Source organism: Betta splendens, chromosome 9, assembly GCF_900634795.4.
Source record: "Betta splendens chromosome 9, fBetSpl5.4, whole genome shotgun sequence".
Lineage (NCBI taxonomy): Eukaryota > Metazoa > Chordata > Actinopteri > Anabantiformes > Osphronemidae > Betta > Betta splendens.
In genome coordinates this window covers 25,174,603-25,194,405 of record NC_040889.2, presented here as the reverse complement: position 1 = coordinate 25,194,405, position 19,803 = coordinate 25,174,603, and the positions used below count along the sequence as shown (strand labels likewise).

The 19,803-nt window shown below is 49.1% G+C and overlaps 3 protein-coding genes and 2 long non-coding RNA genes across 8 annotated transcripts; 3 read left to right on the top strand and 2 right to left on the bottom strand.

Moving 5' to 3' along the window:
- Positions 1–95: 95 nt before the first annotated feature.
- On the bottom strand, positions 96–9,747 carry LOC114862968 (LHFPL tetraspan subfamily member 2a protein-like). Of its 3 annotated transcripts, none has more exons than XM_029163753.3 (3): positions 9,594–9,747; positions 1,591–2,230; positions 96–1,179 (listed from the first exon to the last, which is right to left on the bottom strand). In XM_029163753.3, exons 2-3 carry the CDS (start codon positions 1,982–1,984, stop codon positions 923–925), a joined length of 651 nt encoding a protein of 216 aa, XP_029019586.1. In that variant the 5' UTR covers positions 1,985–2,230; positions 9,594–9,747; the 3' UTR covers positions 96–922. The 3 variants fall into 3 exon arrangements, with proteins under 3 accessions (XP_029019586.1, XP_055367546.1, XP_055367545.1); XM_055511571.1 differs by lacking the exon at positions 9,594–9,747 and adding an exon at positions 4,363–4,509; XM_055511570.1 differs by lacking the exon at positions 9,594–9,747 and adding an exon at positions 3,658–4,163.
- A 2,276-nt stretch (positions 9,748–12,023) lies between these two features.
- Positions 12,024–14,437, bottom strand: LOC121202480 (uncharacterized). Its single transcript, XR_005898120.1, has 4 exons — positions 14,319–14,437; positions 13,869–14,151; positions 12,434–12,555; positions 12,024–12,140 (listed from the first exon to the last, which is right to left on the bottom strand). It is a non-coding gene; the product is annotated as an uncharacterized LOC121202480 (long non-coding RNA).
- LOC129604614 (uncharacterized) lies at positions 12,138–12,617 on the top strand. The gene is made up of 2 exons (XR_008695647.1): positions 12,138–12,292; positions 12,465–12,617. It is a non-coding gene; the product is annotated as an uncharacterized LOC129604614 (long non-coding RNA).
- Positions 14,326–16,958, top strand: LOC114862603 (betaine--homocysteine S-methyltransferase 1-like). Its single transcript, XM_029163102.3, has 8 exons — positions 14,326–14,464; positions 14,869–15,001; positions 15,132–15,244; positions 15,321–15,512; positions 15,581–15,728; positions 15,807–15,989; positions 16,059–16,287; positions 16,385–16,958. The coding sequence occupies exons 1-8, from the start codon at positions 14,447–14,449 to the stop codon at positions 16,560–16,562; spliced, it is 1,194 nt and encodes a 397-aa protein (XP_029018935.1). The 5' UTR covers positions 14,326–14,446; the 3' UTR covers positions 16,563–16,958.
- A 290-nt stretch (positions 16,959–17,248) lies between these two features.
- On the top strand, positions 17,249–19,683 carry mrps36 (mitochondrial ribosomal protein S36). Of its 2 annotated transcripts, none has more exons than XM_055511835.1 (5): positions 17,249–17,500; positions 17,750–17,871; positions 18,266–18,329; positions 19,118–19,326; positions 19,541–19,683. In XM_055511835.1, exons 2-5 carry the CDS (start codon positions 17,818–17,820, stop codon positions 19,556–19,558), a joined length of 345 nt encoding a protein of 114 aa, XP_055367810.1. In that variant the 5' UTR covers positions 17,249–17,500; positions 17,750–17,817; the 3' UTR covers positions 19,559–19,683. The 2 variants fall into 2 exon arrangements, with proteins under 2 accessions (XP_055367810.1, XP_029018937.1); XM_029163104.3 differs by having other exon boundaries at positions 17,249–17,548.
- Positions 19,684–19,803: the final 120 nt, after the last annotated feature.

Genomic DNA, 19,803 nt, shown 5'->3' with positions numbered 1-19,803 from the left:
TCCTCTAGGTGTCAGTGTTGCTGTCAGTGGAAATTGTCACTTAGCAGGAAAGAAATTACAATCTTCTACTTAAACACATCAAAGTAGTCACGCCCTTTACTTTCAGAGGGTTTATTTGAATAGAAAACACAGACTATGACGTCATACACACAGTATCCACCTCTCACACCATGAGCCACAGGTACTGTTACTCCTTTGTTAATGTAACAAAAACAGTGGACAGTCAACATATTAATTTGAGCACAGACAGAACAAATTCACTCTCACAACAAACACACGAGTTGAATTATTGCACACGTCGTCTAAAATGAGCAAAAGCACAGCATCAGGGCGATCCGGCTACATTTACAGTAACTTACAGAGCGTGGTTGGAAAGAGAAGGAAACAAAGTGAATGAAATACTGTGTAGTAACATGGAATCAATACAACACCAGCTGCTGCAAGTCTTTTATGTAAATACTAGACAATTGTTTTTTAGTCTCGCTCTTCTTTACATGTTGTAAAATGCTGTACCTCATGTTACGCTGCGGTGCTTTGTCTCACTGTGGGCACCTCTGGAACGCTTAACACAGGGAAACACGTGGCGTCTGTTCTGTTTCTGCAGACACGCCACCAGTTATTAGACTGCAACAGACCCACAAATAAACTATTTACAGGAGCAACTCCCTTTGTAGGTCTGACGTGAGTAGGCGAGTCTTCATCCTGTTGTGTCACACAATCAGAGCATTTGAACATTTAGAAACCTCGACAGGTAATTACTACTAAAGTAAACAATACCTTGGTCCAAACTGGTGCAGATGCCGTTCCTACAACCTGCTTTTATCATTTGAGAAGAGAACCCAATTTCTGCCCAAGAAAGAATCTCAAGACGCCTATATTTCTAACTATGATCATTTAATTCAGTCTATCTAAGATAATGTAGTTACAGCAGGCAGATCAGACTCTTCCCCTCCTCGATCTCCTCCTGAACTTTGTCGCTGGAGGTGGCGATCTCGGCCTGCGCGGACAGCACGGCGCACAGGAAGGCGGCCAGGTTCCCCCCGACGGCGGCGTAGAAGGCCCAGCCCAGCGAGCACTGCGCCGGCCTGAAGGGCGCCGCCTCGGAGCCGCAGTAGCTCGTCACCTTCTCTGAGCCCCAGCCCGCGGGGTACATCATGAGGCCCACCATCAGCAGCAGCCCTGCAGAGATGCACACGCGTCAGCGCGGGGCCGGAGAAGCACGAACGGAGCGCAGTGCAGCCGGGGACACGAGGACTCGGCCCTCGTTTGCCGCTGACACACATTCGAGCGGCGATAAGAGCGGAGACCCCGCGTGACCGGCGCTGCGGCGATAACGCGCCATGATAAACGACCCACTTGACCGATGTGTCGAGCTAAACACACTTGTGGGAGACCGTAACGGAGGCTTGGACTTGGACTTTGGTCGGAATGTGTGATAGTGCACCAACTTATCAGCTGTTTTCAACATGCAAAGACTTCCTACAGCACAATTATTAAACACATCCAGAGGAAGAGTGTCCAGCTTTGCAAAGTTGTAAAGCGCAGACTCAACTCCTTTTTCAGTCCCGCATGCACACGGTGAGGTCCTACCTGCGATTGCCTGGAGCAGTCCGCAGATGTTGAATATGCTCTTCTTCAGGATGCTCTGGAAGCACAGGCTGAAGATGGAGATGCAGGCAACGCAGCCCAGCACCAGCGTGCCGGCTGCCAGGAACAGCATGGCCGCCTGCCAGAAGCCGCTGGCCACCTCCGTGAAGGCCCCGGCGTAGGGCCCGCAGCTCACGCCCACCCCCCGCGCCCCGATGCGAAGGCAGCGGCTGTAGAGGCCCAGAGACGGCCGGTACTCCACGGAGTCCACGGAGTCGGAGCGAGGGAAGCCCAGCAGCCAGTCGGGGCTCATGAAAGCGATGAGCTCAGCAAAGGCCACTATGATGCTGAGCAGCGTCCAGAGCATGGAGCGGCAGGTTACAATGACATGGCACATGGTGGCAGAGCGTTCTGATGCGAGGAGTAAAAAGTATATAAAAAATCTTTGAAGTTCCTTTGAAGGTCACAGCACTATTCTTCCTGGGTTAGATCCAGATGTGCTTTAGATCGTATCCACTCTGGCCAGATGTTTCCTTTCACAAGCCCCGTCTTCCTCTACTTTCCCCTCTTCCTCTCTGGTCCAGCTCCGGTCATCTCAAACAGCTCCGGCCGAAGCAGCTTCCCTCAGCCATGGTAGCGTCGCCTACAGACACACAGGCACAAGACGGTCACATGCACACGATCTGTTTACACAAGAAGTGGGAGGACTTGACGTGCACGGGGGCTAAAGTTTAGAGAAGACGACGGACGAACAGTAACTCTGACTCTGAATTTCCTATCCCCGATGAATCACCAGCTCCCTTGTGTACGTTAACTGTCCCACAGTTGTCCACTTCGCACCACTGTCCTCGGATCAGCTCTGCTCTCACCCAGAGCGCTCTCACGGTGAAGCGCTGCTTCGGCCTCGCTGCGATCCAGCTGTGAGCAGCGCTTCCAGATGTCTGAGCGAGTCACGCTGAATCACCAGCGTGCATCATCCTGATGCCCTTCTACTCAGTGTTTCTGCGCCCCTGAGCACCTGTCAACGCGGATCAGCGCCGGGCTCCGCTGCAACACGTGTGTCAGATCCACACACAGCGTCGGCTCGAGCATCGTTCAACGTTTTCCATTCAGATTCCAGCCGGAATCACTCCGACGTATGAAAGCCTGGCTTCACTTAGCGTCTTTCTTCATCACGCCACAAGCATCAAAACATGATAACAAATAAGTTGTAACTTATAACAGATCCTATCAATCAAGCTGCCATGTTATGATTAAACTGCCTCCAAACATCTGTGGTGCTGATGGATGCGTCTCACAAACCTCACTGATGTCATGATCCAGCTTCATGATACACACAGGAAAGTATGTGTTTGCTGTGTTGGTAAATCTTAGATTGCAGCTCTGTTTGTGCTGAGGGAGGAAAGCAGCTTAAGTCTGTAACAGTTATATGAGATGAACCACAAATCAGATCAGGCTTCACTTCAGTCTAATACGTTCACCGATGTCAAATGGGAAAGGAGGCTCTTTAAACCGATAAAAGAGGCCTGTTTTATTGCATTATCGCTCTAACGCTTCTAAATTTGTCAAATTGCTGCTGATGAAACGTTCAGCACAAAAACATTCATTAGGAATCATAAATCACGCCGATGCCCTGAGGGAAATTACTGCGGGATTGGGTTACACATAACCTCCCTGCAGCCTCCATTTAGGCTGGTGAATCATCCCAGCACATCTGTGAGGAATAAGCCCTGACGGTGAACACGTCTGATATGATCTGAGTTCAGCTCGCGGGCCAGTTTTATGGCGTGTAGCCAGCGAGGAGAGCCAAAGGCGCCACAGGCGTGACGGGACTGGAGATGTGGAACAGTTACTGTGGAGGTGGGTTTTACCTTAGCCAGGTTCAGTCATCAGCTGTTCCTCGTCTTTTGTTTTGCTTTTGTTTTTGTTTTTTTTGCTTTGAATGACGAATTTCAGGGACACGTCTGCACCTGAAACCTTTCCTTTATCCTCATTCTACAATATTGCTTTCTAATTAGAGATCAGGCAAACCCTCATCCAAAATACACTGTCTACACGCCGTGTAATTACCCGACTCGAAGATAAACTGAGAGAGAGGGCATTCCAGTCACGTGTGAGCTGAGACATCAAAGGCAGCTATAGTCACAGCATTGATTCAACATCAGCCGGGAAGGAAGCGGTGGAAATAAACAGGAAGTGAACCAGAAGCAGCGGCGAGTTACTGTCGTCCACCGACCGTCGCTCGGCCCTCGATCCACTGTCTCTCAGCAACATGTGAGGGAAAAAGTGTCTGACGCTCAGGTTCCAGAAGCGTATCAGGACAGAATATGCTACGATCTGTCATCGGAAGCTCCTCCGTTCCATTTTAGCGCAGGCCCCGTCACAAATCACAGGTCTCCTCATTGTTGTCACCGTTTCCATTGTGTCACAGGGACAAAGATTACACACAATGACAGGGTTCAGGTTTTTCTATAGCAACAATTACCGCACACAAAACGAGTGCAGGTTTTTAATGGGCGCGCAGTAAATATAGCACACAGATGCTTTAGGTGTGCGCTGCATGTGCGCGCTGCATGTGCGCGCTGCATGTGCGCGCTGCATGTGTGCGCGTTTGTCTGCATGGTTTCTGTGTTGAGCCTCCTCTGCAGCTGATTACAGTTCGTCTCAATGTCCACAAATTAGCAGCTCTGGCTCTTCAAACTACAGGGATGGAGGCTAAACATACGTTGCGGAGGCGCTCGACGGGCACCTCGTCTGATCTCCACTGGTTCTTACAGGAAATCTGCTCAGTCGTCCCTTATCACGCGTCCCCGTCCGCCTGAACGCTGCGTCTTCGCTGCGTCTTCGCTGCGTCTTCGCTGCGTCCTCACTGCGTCTTCGCTGCGTCTTCGCTGCCTTTTTCCTGCGTCTTCACTGCGTCTTTGCTGCCTTTTTGCTGCATCTTCACTGTCTTTTTGCTGCGTCTTCGCTGCATCTTCGCTGCGTCTTCGCTGCATCTTCGCTGCCTTTTTGCTGCGTCTTCACTGCGTCTTCGCTGCGTCTTCACTGCGTTTTTGCTGCCTTTTTGCTGCGTCTTCGCTGCGTCTTCGCTGCGTCTTCGCTGCATCTTCACTGAGTCTTCGCTGCGTCTTCGCTGCGTCTTCGCTGCGTCTTCGCTGCCTTTTTGCTGCCTCTTCACTGCGTCTTCACTGCGTCTTCGCTGCCTTTTTGCTGCGTCTTCACTGCGTCTTCGCTGCGTCTTCACTGCGTTTTTGCTGCGTTTTTGCTGCCTTTTTGCTGCGTCTTCGCTGCGTCTTCACTGTGTCTTCGCTGCCTTTTTGCTGCGTCTTCGCTGCCTTTTTGCTGCGTCTTCACTGCGTCTTTGCTGCCTTTTTGCTGCGTCTTCACTGCGTCTTCGCTGCGTCTTCACTGCGTTTTTGCTGCGTCTTCGCTGCGTCTTCACTGCGTCTTCGCTGCCTTTTTGCTGCGTCTTCGCTGCCTTTTTGCTGCGTCTTCACTGCGTCTTCGCTGCGTCTTCGCTGCCTTTTTGCTGCATCTTCACTGCGTCTTCGCTGCGTCTTCACTGCGTTTTTGCTGCCTTTTTGCTGCGTCTTCGCTGCCTTTTTGCTGCATCTTCGCTGCGTCTTCACTGCGTCTTCGCTGCCTTTTTGCTGCATCTTCGCTGCCTTTTTGCTGCGTCTTCACTGCGTCTTCGCTGCGTCTTTGCTGCCTTTTTGCTGCATCTTCACTGCCTTTTTGCTGCGTCTTCGCTGCGTCTTCGCTGCATCTTCACTGAGTCTTCGCTGCGTCTTCGCTGCGTCTTCGCTGCGTCTTCGCTGCGTCTTCGCTGCGTCTTCGCTGCCTTTTTGCTGCCTCTTCACTGCGTCTTCACTGCGTCTTCGCTGCCTTTTTGCTGCGTCTTCGCTGCCTTTTTGCTGCATCTTCACTGCCTTTTTGCTGCGTCTTCGCTGCATCTTCGCTGCGTCTTCGCTGCATCTTCGCTGCCTTTTTGCTGCGTCTTCACTGCGTCTTCGCTGCGTCTTCACTGCGTTTTTGCTGCCTTTTTGCTGCGTCTTCGCTGCCTTTTTGCTGCGTCTTCGCTGCGTCTTCACTGCGTCTTTGCTGCCTTTGTGCTGCGTCTTCGCTGCCTTTTTGCTGCGTCTTCGCTGCCTTTTTGCTGCGTCTTCACTGCGTCTTCGCTGCCTTTTTGCTGCGTCTTCGCTGCGTCTTCGCTGCATCTTTGCTGCGTCTTCGCTGCGTCTTCGCTGCATCTTCGCTGCCTTTTTGCTGCGTCTTCGCTGCATCTTCGCTGCCTTTTTGCTGTGTCTTCACTGCGTCTTCGCTGCGTCTTTGCTGCCTTTTTGCTGCGTCTTCACTGCGTCTTCGCTGCGTCTTTGCTGCCTTTCTGCTGCGTCTTCACTGCCTTTTTGCTGCGTCTTCGCTGCGTCTTCACTGCATCTTCGCTGCCTTTTTGCTGCGTCTTCGCTGCGTATTCACTGCGTCTTTGCTGCCTTTCTGCTGCGTCTTCACTGCGTCTTCGCTGCGTCCTCGCTGCGTCTTCACTGTGTCTTTGCTGTCTTTTTGCTGCATCTTCACTGCCTTTTTGCTGCGTCTTCGCTGCGTCTTCGCTGCATCTTCGCTGCTTTTTTGCTGCGTCTTCACTGCGTCTTTGCTGCGTCTTTGCTGCCTCTTTGCTGCTCCAGTCTGTTTGCGTGTGCGACTGTGCACGAAGGCCGCCGCATCCTGAAGCTGATGAATACTTTCCGCTTGTTTGCCGCTCCTTCGTCGGAGCTCTGGGAAAAAAGGCCCGGACGGCACTTCCTCAGCAAGGTCAAGAGTCTCTGTGTGTTTATGTGTGAGAGGGAGGAGAATTTACACTTCACAGCACATCAGACTCTGAGAATTATGACTTATTCATCCCCCGTGATGGAGCCGCTGCCTGTGAGAGCCCTCTGCGTCCCAGCTGCCTTTGATAGATGTGTATCTTCACACTGTCAGATCTTTGTTCCTGCTGCTCACGTACGTCTGCGTCCCGGCCGTAGATCTGGATCAGGACCCGCTCTGACAGACCACGCTTCCGCCGCCGCGCTGGAGTCGACTGATGATGCGGCAGATTTGCTGCGAGGTGAAAGGTGACCGGCGTCCGATCTGGACCCGCTCGTTCCCACGCTGCTCTCCTGTCCCGACAGGAACCGAGTCCACCACACAAGACTCAGACTCCGAACTCGGCCAATGTCAACTCTTTTTTTTACCCGTGGACTTCATGACTGGCTGTGAAACCCTCTCGGCCGACCAGCTTGCACGCTCAATCAATTTCCAACTGATGAAGCATAACATGAGATTGAGTCAAAGCCGGGACAAAGGAGCGGATTCAGGCATATGTGGGTCAGAGAGCCGGCCGGTTGTTAGAGCCGGAGATCTACAGTAATTGGTGTGAGATATCAGCCCTGGCTGTGGGAGCGTGCCAAGGCGCTGGGGTAATGAGCGCCGGCCACTCACAGTGAATGGGAGCTGTAGGTGGGAGGCGGAGGACGGATCCAAAGCCCAGTCGGCCCAAATTGTTCGGTGAGGGAGAAGCTTCCAAAATAAAAACAAATTAAAACTACTTGAACTGCTGAAATGAAGCTGGTCCCAGTTAAGAGATGGTAAAACGCCCACCAGGTCCAGACCAGATGACCCCCTCCCAGTTCATTGGGTGGACTCTATTTGCTCACCCACGGATCCTGAACCAGAAACCTCAGACCACGGCAGTGTGCTCTGTTCTGCTCTGCATCTGGACCAGGCCAGGAGCAAGAACCTCAAAACCCGAACCACATGAGAGGGAGTTCCACCGTTTTCAGGGCTGCACAGCTCCTCAGAGCCGACGAGGCCCTAAAACCTCCGCTGGGTCCAAGAATCAGGAAAAAATAACAGGAGATATGGAGCTGGGGTGATACTTGTCAGAGGGCAGGACCCAACACATCCCTCTTCATGAAAGAATGCGAGCAGCTGAGCAGGTAAAGACTCAGCGTTGCAGAATAAACGCTGAGCGTTTGAATGCGGATGAGCGTCACACCCTTTCTGATCATCGTATTAATCCTTTATTCTCTTTATTTATTTATTCTCTACTGTGCCAGAGAACACAGCACCAGCCCCGGGACAGAACCATCCCCTCCAGCGCCGACTCGTAAAGTTCCATCGCAGCACATTCATCCCTGCTCAGCAACAACAGATCAACACAAAGCTCCAAATCATCTGAAAGGCGAGGAACCGCATCCACCGCCAGCGATCCGGAGGCAGCAGTGTTTCACACAAACAGCACCGGCTGCTCATTATTTGTGCATTACAGCGGCCTTTGATTGTCGCACTGAAGCCCGGAGCCTCCGGGAGGCGAAGATCCACCGGCTTCAACAGCGTGATTCATAGAAAGCAACAAAGCCAGACGGATGGAAAGCACCAAAGGGGAGACGTGAGATTACGAGTCCTGTCAGAGGTTCTGAAACAACCTGGGCCGGGCCGCGGACCGACTTCTTGTGAAACCATGTAGCGCTCAGACCCAGATTAAACAGTAGAGAACATTTCAGGCTGTAAACGTACATTAGACAATAATATTTGTTTATGCACGAAGACCTAGTTTCAGCAGTCAGTGCAACCGGGGGGCTGAGGTTTCAATGACAAAGAGGGGCCCGGCGCTGTAAACAACAAGTCACCAGCTAGGAAACCTCCAACAGTGTGCTAAAACAATACCCCCCCCCCTCACACACACACACACACACACACACACACACACGCACGCTCAAGCCTGTGCTCCCTCATCCACAGAGTAATTGCATCAAAACGCATGACTTCCCCAGAGGAGCGTCTCGGCCAGGCCCGTTTGTGTATGTTTGTGTGACAACGGGCCAAACAGGAACAGAACCGGCCTCCTGCGTCTGCGGCGGCTCGGCCCAGTCTGCACAAAGGCGCGCTGACCCCCGCTCCCCCCTCTCCCCCCTCGCCACTCAAAGACGCCTCAAAGGACGAGCGGCGCGGGCCCCAGAGCTATTGAGCGTGTGCAGCGCGGGGCCCTCAACCCCCCCCCCCCCCCCCCCCCCCTCCCCCCCGCTCTCACTCCGTGGTGGCCCCTCAGCTCCTGCTGCATGGAGCCTTTCTCTGACCCTCACGGCTCACGTACATCAAGACAACCTGACATGTCCTCCTTCCACTCCCTTCACTCCCTCATCCGTTACGCTTTGCTCTAAAAGGACACTCTGCTTCCTTTATTTACTGACTGGAAAGTCCATCAGGAACCCCTGAACTCACCACTTTCTACTGCTCAAACACGAAAACACAGGTTGAAATGAATCAAGCAGCCGTTCCCTCGTTGTCTAATGACTCATGATAAACTAAAATAACACAAAACCTGGAAGGACAAGACCAAAGCCCCACACTGCTCTTTCTGCATCCAGTGCTGTGTGACGTGTTTGCACTTGTTGTGCAGAAGCGCTCGGCACAGAAGCAAATTACAGCACATCTGCATCATAAAAATCACGCCTGGAATCCTCTGGAGCGGCTGCGTTGACGGGCGAGCGTGCGAGCGCCCGAGGGCGGCGATGCCTCCGCGTCCTTGACCTGCGCTAGAACAAACACTGCAGACTGGGTTCCGCTCCGTGGGCGGCGCCGAGACCTCACGCCGGCCGGCCGGCGCTTCAGGGACGGGAGGTTGTGGTGAAACAGGAGCAGGGAGAGAACGGGACGACGCGGACAACGTGTGGAACAGACACGTTGAGACAGTAAAAGTATAAAAAGCGTCGCAATGAGCGTCTCGGCCTCTGGTGGAGGTGATGCCCAGCTGCTGCCAGATGTTCAAGCTCAGGTCTCAGTTTGAAGCAGCTCTGTTACAGAAGCTCAGACCCACAAAGTGAAAGCAGATTAAACCCAGAGGCTGCTTTAGAATTAATGCCGTAAAGTGTCTGCACAGCTTAGTTTAATCAAGGACACGTTCAGCAGCTGGAATGAAAACATGTTTGAAGCCCGTTTTATCTACTTGTTAGTTTTCTTGTACTTACCAGCAGTGAGCAGGAGTCTGTGGAGGCTGTGCAGGCTCTTCAGCCGGACAGAGCAGCGTTCCCAGGGCTCATTCACTGACTCTCCTTTCTTCAGGACGCTTCTATTTCCTTCTCCCTCTTAAACAAAGCCGTCCCACTTTTACCGTCTGACGTCGGCCCTTCTCTTTTCCTGGCCTCTCTCTCTCTCTCTCTCTCTCTCTCTCTCTCTCTCTCTCTCTCTCTCCTCTCTCTCTCCCTCTCTCTCTCTCTCTCTCTCTCTCTCCCCTCCCACCTCTTTCCCTTCCCCCACTCGGTTGGACAAGAAGAAAGGAGAAGAAAAGCTGCAGAGGCTGCGTGAAAGTGGAGGGTGAACTCCTGGACTTCCCAAAAGCTCCCTCAGTGACAGGGACAGTGATTTACTCACATTTTCATTCTAGCTTCGCCCTTCGTCTGGAAGTGAAAGCCTGTTTCCTTTGGTAAATATCCAACGTCATACTTACAACACAACCTTTCTGAGCAATAAAACATAAATATATTCAACATTTGAACAGCAACACAGAAGCTCAGTGTCACTGTTAGTTATATTGCATTGGATTCCTGAATACTGTGTGGGGTCAGGTTTTCCATCAGGACTCTTCACTGGGCGTCTCAGGAACTGCTCACAGCCAACAGATGCTTTGCTTGTCTTAGCACACACTGGAAACACAGGAAGACAACTGGCTTAACCCAAAGTAAACACAGCCCATGTGTGAACACTGGCTGGGCCTCGCGAGCCTCCTACACCTTAACATGACAGCTGTTTCATCGTCATCGCCGGCCTTTTAGCCGTGAGCGGAGCCCCTTCCTCGCGTTCTTCCTGAAAAGCTGCAGCGGCGTCGCATGCGTCGAGCCTCTCCGCACGCGGCGCCTCCTCCCTCCTCGTTCCTCTCGCTCAGGGCAGACGCAAACCGCACACATTACACTGTGGTCTGTGGAACGGTGACAACTCAGGGAAGACGGTCACACTGGGGCCGTATGAAATTTCCAGGGAGGGCGAAGACGCAGCAGGGAAACGGTGAAAGAGACTTGGCCCAGACTGCGCGCGCGCGTCCGTGGACGTGCGGCCTGAAGTAACGTTAAATACCTGCAGTAAATCACTGCAGGAGCACTGCACAGATTGATGAAGGGCTGTTGAGACTTGCTTAAGAGTCAACATATTTTACAGACAAGTTCGAAGAAAGAAGGTTTTGTGCCTGGGAAAATAAAACTTCTCGAGCTGTATAATTTTTTATCCTACAAATGCATGAAATGACTCATAATAAGTAAATGGAAGCCATTGAGAAACGCAGCGCCGGCTCTTCCCAGTCTGTTCACAGCAGCTCCTATTGAAACTCACTGGGTTTGATGGTTGGTGTCTGTGGGAAGGAAATTCCGCTGCGTGCAGAAATGATGCCATGATGCCATTCCTGCTTTATGTGTTTACGGATGTGTGTGTGTGAGACAGAGAGAAAATAACACTGGTGTTATTGTGGTAATTGCTCTAAGTCTTTAAAAATATAGCGTTGGCTCCAAAATAGCCAGCGCTGCAGTTACATCATGTTAAAAGGAACCAACAGGACGCCTTGAATCACAAATAGGACGGTTTAAACTAAAGTTTCTCATCGAAATGAAATATTCTGACATCGTCTGGACCATTTTTAGGCCTCGTGCTGTCTAGTAACATGCCAGAACGATTCCATCATTTCCATATTAGATACGTGGGACTTCCCAGCAGTTTACAGTTCGCTATAAGCGCGAGGTCGGATCAGGACAGAAATAAGAGATGACACAGAGGAGCAACATGGCAGAGGAGTGAGGTCACACACAGACCCTGAGGAGGAACTGAGCCGGAGGAAGTCGTGACTCCAGCGTGCGTCCAGTGCTTTTGCTGTGGTCGAGGTCACGGTTTCACCACGGTGGACAATTAAGACTGGCTCATTGTGCCTAAATAGCAAAAGCAGCGCAGTCACAGTGTGTTCAGGCTGCAGAGTCAGACACAAAGCGGGGATCAACAGCTCTGAGTACTTTGCCGAACCTCGTTTTATTTATGTTACTAAGACTAATCCCAATTTATAAATCACCTCCACACAGAGCGAGCGCTCGCCGACGCGTTCCCATGAAATCACAGCGAACATTCAAACGGAACCGGCGCCGGCCGCGGCCTCGCCAAGACAAATATAAGTCTTGGATGCAGGTGTCTGTGTGTGACAACATCTCTGCGGTTGCTAACAAACACGCAGCAGGTAACTGAGGCCGCTGTTTGCACACGTCACCCTTCAGGAATGCAGCGCACAGCTGTTTGTTTTACATCATTTAAAACAAAGTAGCCACACTTTCTTTCAGAACAAACACAGCCAGAGGTTTTTATTGGATTAACTTTGATGAAACAGTCTCCTCTGATTTATTTTTCGGTCCATTCTGATGTGTTGAGTTGTCCGAATAGTCGCAGGGCAGATCCGTGGGACGCGTCTTCAGGATCAGGATCAGTTTTCTGTGGCGTTTAGAGAGAGGACCGTGACGAGGAGCTGCTACAGCACATCTGTAAAGCAGCTACACAGCTCCGTGAGCAGAAGGAGGCGCGTTCAGGCTGCGACACATCATTTACATCTGAAAGGCTTGTATAAACACATGTGCTACAAACAGAAACACTGTTTGAAACCCAAACAGAGACAGTGCTTCAGAATCAATATGGAAGTAAGAACGTAAGTGTGTTATTGCCCCATCTTGTGTCTTCATGTAGTATTACAGTATACAGTATAGGTTTTTTGGCTTGATAAAGTAAAAAACTATTGAAAAACTCAAATTGTGTTTCTTGCATGCAAGTATTAAGGTCTCTCACTCACTCAGCTTTCTTTTTGTCTGTGGATCATTCAGCCTACAAACGAAAGGGCAGTATGTGCAGATGACCTGCTGCTGATTGGACCAGGGGAAGGGGTGGAAGTCACTCAAAGCCTGAGAGGCTGCACTAAAGAGGCATTAACAGGACATGTGTGAAGAAGTTTAAAAACATAAAGAACGCTGACTGTGTGGACTCTATTCAGTGTATTTGTCCATTCACATCGATGTTTCAATAAGATTTCCAAACATGCACAAATGCTAGGAAGGAGCGATATCATCTAAACAGCAGGAGCTGAGGATCTAAATTTAAGATACAACTGTTAATTTGCAGATGCACAGTGTTCTGTTCTGTCACCTGCTGAAAACAGCATGTGCCAAATCCAGCATCAGTTTGTTAGGAGTCAATAGTTAACCAGGACTTTATCAGTTCATTCACATTACAAATTTTTCAGGGAGAGCAGCCACACTGGAATATTTGGGGTAATTAACAGATTAAGAAATTTTGGAAGCGGTTCCTGGAAATAAGTTGTAGTTATGAACCTTTTATCATTCTATACTTAATGTGGTCCATTTATATCTGCACACGTCAGTCAACAGATGGGCTCAGACGTGGCTCTTTGGTTGTGGGTCAGGGTGTGTTTGGAATCCAGGGTGTCTTCTGTGGCCTGACTCAGCAGGTCGGTGACACTAGATACGACAGAGCTATTTCAGCTCATACGCATAAGAAATAGTCACATGCAAACATTCACCAGCATATGTTCTGTTGAGGTAGTAAAGAAAAATAAAAGACTCTGACTTCACGTTAGTGGATGGAGATGATGGTGCTTAACATGTGCTCAGCAGGAACCTTCCTACATAATGATAATGAATAATCAACGTTACTAAAAGTGAAATAATGAAGTCTGACCTGATAAATTATAATAATAAATTGTTTTTCACTTGAACTTTGACCTTTGAAACACCTTAGTGAGACCCTCAGACGGCGCCCAAACACACACATGCATGACGTGTGTCCGTTTGCTGTGTGTAGGAAAACAAGAGCAGCCGGAAAAGGTGCAAGTTACTGTTTAACTCAGATGAATGAACTACATGCAGCAGTTCAAATCCAAAGTAATTCTGTGCCTGAAGCCAAAATGCAGCTTCCACTGACTGCTCAAGAATCTGACCTGAGACAGAAGCTGAAGAAAAACGTTTCTGGACAAATAAGTCATTATCATAGTCGTTTTTTAACTTTACCCCCAATTAATTATTCAATTTAGTAAACAAATAAATTGATGTGTTTCTAGTTTCATATCTGTTAAAATACATAGATTCTAATTATGCTACAACTTTGCATTATTCTGGAATTAAATGTTGAAGTTTTATAAACTAAAAATGTTCCTGTTTTATAACGGCATTTTATGCATTCAGGCCACAGACAAAGGCACTTTCACCACCCACCTCTCATTTGTGGAGCAGCAGCTGAACATTTTGTGTTTCAAGACTCACAGGAACTGGACAGAGCTGCAAACATAAGCTTATCTCTGCCGGCCGGTCCGGCTGAGAGGACACAGCAAGTCTGGAGTCCAGAGTTGCATCAGACGTGTCAGGGACACAAGAAGAAGAGAAACACCTGAAGGATTGGGTTTGGTGGGACGTGATCCAGACGTTACAGACAGTAACTAAATTCACAGTGTTTCACTCTGTCTGACGCTGCACAAACAGTGGAGGGTCTGATGCTGACCTGAAAGCATGTACAGTGAGAAACAGGTGAGTTAGGAGGGATAACAAAGGAATAAGACATATGCATGAGCAGAGGCAGGAACCTGTGCTGGTTTCTTAATATTTGTTACTACTTGAATGAATTTTATCGTCAATAAAATGAATGTTGTTGTGCAATTTGCCTCTTACCAATCAGATGAGCTGCTGCGTGGACCCCTCCCCTGCTACAGACGCATTTATACTGGCCCTCAGTGACGCTGCAACGTCACGTCAGCCTCTCAGTCTGAGCCGTCAGAGGTCCACAGAGCTGCAGCATTATGGCACCGACAAAGAAGGTATGTCACACGTTTTGCTTATTTAAATGAAATAAATGAATTATCTGAGGAATCATTTTAATATAGAGCTTACTGGATATAAATGGACTTTTACTTTAAGTGTAAGCCAGTGCAGTAAAACCATGATAATACTTATTTAGACGTATTAAAAATCTTAATAATTGAATCATTTCAGTTTAGATTTCTGTTTACTCTTCATGACTGAACTGGGATGCAGATACAGGCTCTAAACTGCAGCCCTGAGGCCACAGTCTATCTCACGGTGGGAGCAGAGCAGCTGTTGAGCTGCTTTCTTGCTGACAGAGACGGATACAACGCTGGCCATGAGGCGTAGATAGAGAGGTGGCGCAGCTGGTGTCACTGGAGCTCTAGCATCACTCGTGCCTTCTACACTTATATCACAGGGCGTGCTGGAGCGTCTCGACGCCGGGGAGATCGTGATCGGCGACGGGGGCTTCGTGTTCGCGCTGGAGAAGAGAGGCTACGTGAAGGCGGGTCCCTGGACGCCAGAGGCCGCTGCCGAGCACCCGGAGGCAGGTGAGGCCTTTTACACAGCTTGAACTCTGCCTCTGGCTGCAGATGCTGCTGCTGCGCGTGTTCATGCATTCTGTGGATGTATTGGAGTTTAAGCTGTGCTTTGTGGTGCCTCGCGTTTGACGGCTTCCAGTGCGACAGCTGCACAGGGAGTTTCTCAGGGCCGGCTCCAACGTCATGCAGACCTTCACCTTCTACGCAAGCGATGACAAACTGGAGAACAGAGGCAACAAACTCACCTTCACTGTAAGTTCAGGTGGACTTTCATGGGAATAAGTACAATTTCACCACTGTGCATTCGTCTTGAATCGCCTTCATGCAGGGAGCCCAGATCAATGAAGCCGCCTGCGACTTGGCCCGCGAGGTCGCCAACGAAGGCGACGCTCTGGTTGCCGGAGGAGTGTCTCAGACTCCATCCTACCTGAGCTGCAAGAGTGAGAAGGACGTGAAGGCCACCTTCAAGAAGCAGCTGGACGTGTTCATCAAGAAGAACGTGGACTTCCTCATCGCTGAGGTAGGGGGTCGGTAACAGCTCCGTCGTCTCAGAGGCGACTCCGATCTCACCGCGCTGCTCTGTGGCAGTACTTCGAGCACGTGGAAGAGGCCGTGTGGGCTGTGGAGGTGCTGAAGGAGACGGGGAAGCCGGTGGCTGCTACTCTGTGCATCGGCCCAGAGGGAGACATGCACGGCGTCGCGCCGGGGGAGTGTGCAGCCAGGCTGGTCAAGGCCGGTCAGTGCTTAGCTTAGCCTGATAGCTGAGGGCTATTTATAACTGCAAGCGACAGCGGGTGCTCCTGTGCCTCCGTAGGTGCCCGGATCGTTGGGGTCAACTGCCACTTTGACCCTATGACCTGCGTAAACACTGTCAAGATGATGAAGGAGGGAGTGGAGAAGGCCGGGCTGAAGGCTCACTACATGGTGCAGCCGCTGGCCTATCACACCCCTGACTGCAACTGTCAGGGATTCATCGACCTGCCAGAGTTCCCCTTTGGTAAGAAGAGTCCTTACTTTGAGCCCGCGGAGCCTCCGCGACTGTGCTAAACCCCGACTCCTCCGCCAGGTCTGGAGCCGAGGATCCTGACCCGCTGGGACATGCACCGCTACGCCAGAGAAGCCTACAACGCTGGCATCCGCTACATTGGCGGCTGCTGCGGGTTCGAGCCCTATCACATCAGGGCGGTGGCAGAGGAGCTGGCCAAGGAAAGAGGCGTCCTCCCAGACGCGTCAGACAAGCACGGCAGCTGGGGGGCTGGTCTGGAGATGCACACCAAGCCCTGGGTCAGAGCCAGGTAAACAACCTCCGATCAACTAATCTGTCCCTGAATGTCACAATCATGTTCCTGCCAGAGTCCTTTCAACACGTGGGCGCTGACTGGTCTTTTGCAGAGCACGTCGTGACTACTGGGAGAACCTGAAGCCGGCCTCTGGCCGGCCCCAGTGTCCGTCCCTGTCTGTCCCTGACGGCTGGGGGGTGACGAAGGGCCACGCCGATCTCATGCAGCAGAAGGAGGCCACCTCTCAGGACCAACTCAAGCAGCTGTTTGACAGGTCAAAGAGCCACTGACTGCCTCCACATCTGGGTCAGGCAGCTGTGCGTGGAGCTACTGATGATTGTAAACTGTGCTGCAATAAACATGTTGCCAGGGACCGAATCCTCGCCGGAGACTGCCACTATTCATCCGCTGATTGTGAAGCTGTATAAAATGTAAAACTGTTCCTGTGCAACAAGTGTATTTTCTTAAAACCAGGCTCTGTGGATCAGGACGTTTTCATTTTCCATGACTCTGGACCAGCTTGTTAAATTAAATGGGATAATTTGCAATTGTAGTGTCCTGCTTAAGAATTTTATACGAACACAATGAATTTCGACTTAAACACATCAAAGCAGAATAAAGGTTCGAGGCATGAACAGAATATTCCAAAAAAGTATGCAATAAATCAGGAATCCAGCAGAGGTCTGTGTTGTTGTCCCACGGCCCATTTGCTTGAGTCTTTGCAGCTACTTATTAGGAACAAACAGCTTGGAACGGTGTTATTAGCACATCTATTTTATATTCATTCATCTACACATTTTGGAGTGACTGTACTAAAGAGGTTTTTAATCGTCAGTAAACTTGAAAAGTGGTCGTGAGTTTTGTTTTGGTTGTGCATCTTTAAAATTTAAGGATCTCTGTGAACGTCTTCACCTCTGATTGGACGGGCTGACCACGTGACCGCGTTTGCAGCGTTGTGGTGAAATTAAAGGTCGGGTATGAATAGTATCGGCCCTGTCTTATCTGGCTGTTGTGTTCATGTTTTTTTTGCCTAATACACAGTCCACGTTTTTACGAATGCATTGTTTCATGTGGAATTAAAGCCTGCGAAGCCTAGCTGGACCTAGCCTGGCTTCATTATCGTGGATTACACGACCGATTCTTTTATATGTTTATTTTTGTGTCCTTCTCTGGCAGCAGGCTGGTTTACTGTGTGGAGAGTGAAGCTAAAGCTGCAGCATGGCCTGAGGTTTGACCTTCCCGGTGACCACAAACGTCTCCTTTAATCGCCGTATAGGTGAACAAAGCTAATGAATATCTATGTTTAACGCTCCGTATTAATCACCAGTTTACGCCTTCTAGCCTATGTGACCATGTAATATTGTGGATATGTCAAACTGTTTTTAGCACGTATGCACATTTATCATAAACTGCTTTCTTTGGACCGCTGCGTAGCTAATATTGTAGTAATAAACTGTTCTGTTTATCACACCAACAGCGCCACCGTGTGGTGTATTTCAGCCTTACGGCACCGTCTTATACCGGAAGTAAACCCGTGAGGTCGTCATGGGGAGTAAAGTCAGCTCCAAAATGGCAGCGCCCACCGCCCGAGTTATTCAGGTAATGTTGCTTCTGACGGTCAAATAACTTCTGTTTGTACCTGTGAAACACACCCCGCAGTAAAATATTAGGGAATTCATTGTTCCTAATGGTTGCAGACTTCTATTCGTGAGGTATTGACGCGTGACACGGTGTCGTACCCTTGTTGATGTCCTTGTTACAACACAGAACGCACAATTAGGTCGCGTTCTAACATGTTTACGCGGTAGCAACAATTCATTTTACTGGATAAATAAAATATACGACATGTTTGTCTCGGATGTTACTTCTTAGCAACGTTTGCAGCAATCTCGTCTGTCGAGGAGGAAGATAGGTTTAGCTTCATGTTTACGTTGAACTGTGCAGAAGTTTACTCAAGGTAACACTTCACTGTCTGATTGTCTGTGTATTACAGGCTGTTCGACCTCACGCTCCTTTGATTAAGTTCCCCAACAGGCAAGACGTGCCAAGGCCCAATGGTGAGTCTGAAACAGCGAAGAGTAGTTGACATGATGATGGTGATAAATCTGATCAGATACATCTGATCCCTTCTGTCCAGTTTTTCTGCCGTCACTATGGTTGTAGTGCGCGATTCGTGCGATATTTACGGTAACTGTTGTTGCCGTGAGACTCCCAATGAAAATTATATTTATGTCCTAAAGGGTTAATGTCCTCACGAAATATACAGCAAACTGCAAAATTGAAGAAACTATGAAATTTACTGTGTATGTTTGGAAATATTCACTGATGGAATGTATACAAATGCAATTGTATTGTCATTTTAAAAAATAACTTTTGATAAAAAGACTTCCTCAATTTAGTATTATCAAAGGACAATCACGGTTTCTTCACAGTTCATCTTAGTACTTCATAGACTGCCAGAGCAAATATCAACTTATTTTACTGTATTGTTTTGGAATAATCCATTATTTAAATATACTACTGTGAGTTAAATACACATGAATGAATGAACTTTGACCATTGATTAAAATGAGTTCCTCAAATTAGTACAACACTGTTCCTTTACAGGTACCCCACAAAGTACCGCTCATTACTGTTACATTACATTACTGTATACAGTTTGATTAAAGTACTACTCAACTGTCATACTGAAAGTAAAAGATGCACAAATGACACTGCATCATAGAAAGATACCTGAGTAATGCGTTACCCAACAAGTATACAGTAAAATGAGCTGACACTTTGTGTGTTACAGTAGTAGTATATAAAGTATCATGCCTTTTTTAACCTTGCTTTTTTTTTCTAGTCCAAGAGGTGCTAAAAGTGTTAACTGCCAACTTACCACAACACACTGCGCCCAGTGCATCTATAGCTGCAGCGCCGCCTCCTTTATCAAGACCTTACGCACCTTTGACTTCAGTCGCCAGCACACCAGACACTTTGGCCTCTGTTCAGCTGCTCCCCGCAAGGTACCGCAGGAGACCGCTGACCCTGGATGAAATGGACTACATTCAGGTGAGGGATAAAACTGACAGTACTACCGTGTCCTGAGCAAGTACATCAAATTGTCATTTCACCTTTTAAATATGATGCAGTAGATTTTAGGGCAGAGCTTCAGTGTGTACTTATAAAGAACATAACCTAATATTAGAGGACATCCTTTCAAGGTGCTTGTGTCCTGTTGGTAAATGTGTCTTATGGATCTGTATTGTCTCCTTTTGCACCACAGCGAGGTGGACCAGAGTGACAGGAAGTGGCTCAGCAACTGCAACCAAAGTCCTTATCTGTTGGAGATAAACATGTCTTTAATTCTGTTCCTCGGAAGCTAATGCCATGAGACCTGATGTAGAATAAACTATTTAATAAATCCTGTTCAAGATGTAAAGGTTTATTTTTAAATGTTAATTTTTTCTTTCAAGCCAAGAGACATTTTCACAGTATTACAGCTTACACTGACATTTACTGAAGTGGCACTGCTATTTTATAATGAAA

What these genes read in the sequence shown, in the direction of transcription:
- LOC114862603 (XM_029163102.3), top strand. An exon ending in CCTGCCAGAGTTCCCCTTTG is followed by an intron (nt 15,990 to 16,058) that starts GTAAGAAGAGTC and finishes CTCCTCCGCCAG; the next exon opens with GTCTGGAGCCGAGGATCCTG. An exon ending in AAGCCCTGGGTCAGAGCCAG is followed by an intron (nt 16,288 to 16,384) that starts GTAAACAACCTC and finishes GGTCTTTTGCAG; the next exon opens with AGCACGTCGTGACTACTGGG.
- LOC114862968 (XM_029163753.3), bottom strand. Translation starts at nt 1,984, where the DNA reads ATGTGCCATGTCATTGTAACCTGCCGCTCCATGCTCTGGACGCTGCTC. An exon ending in ACTGCTCCAGGCAATCGCAG is followed by an intron (nt 1,180 to 1,590) that starts GTAGGACCTCAC and finishes GCATCTCTGCAG; the next exon opens with GGCTGCTGCTGATGGTGGGC.
- mrps36 (XM_055511835.1), top strand. Translation starts at nt 17,818, where the DNA reads ATGGGGAGTAAAGTCAGCTCCAAAATGGCAGCGCCCACCGCCCGAGTT. An exon ending in CCACCGCCCGAGTTATTCAG is followed by an intron (nt 17,872 to 18,265) that starts GTAATGTTGCTT and finishes TGTGTATTACAG; the next exon opens with GCTGTTCGACCTCACGCTCC. An exon ending in AGACGTGCCAAGGCCCAATG is followed by an intron (nt 18,330 to 19,117) that starts GTGAGTCTGAAA and finishes TTTTTTTTCTAG; the next exon opens with TCCAAGAGGTGCTAAAAGTG.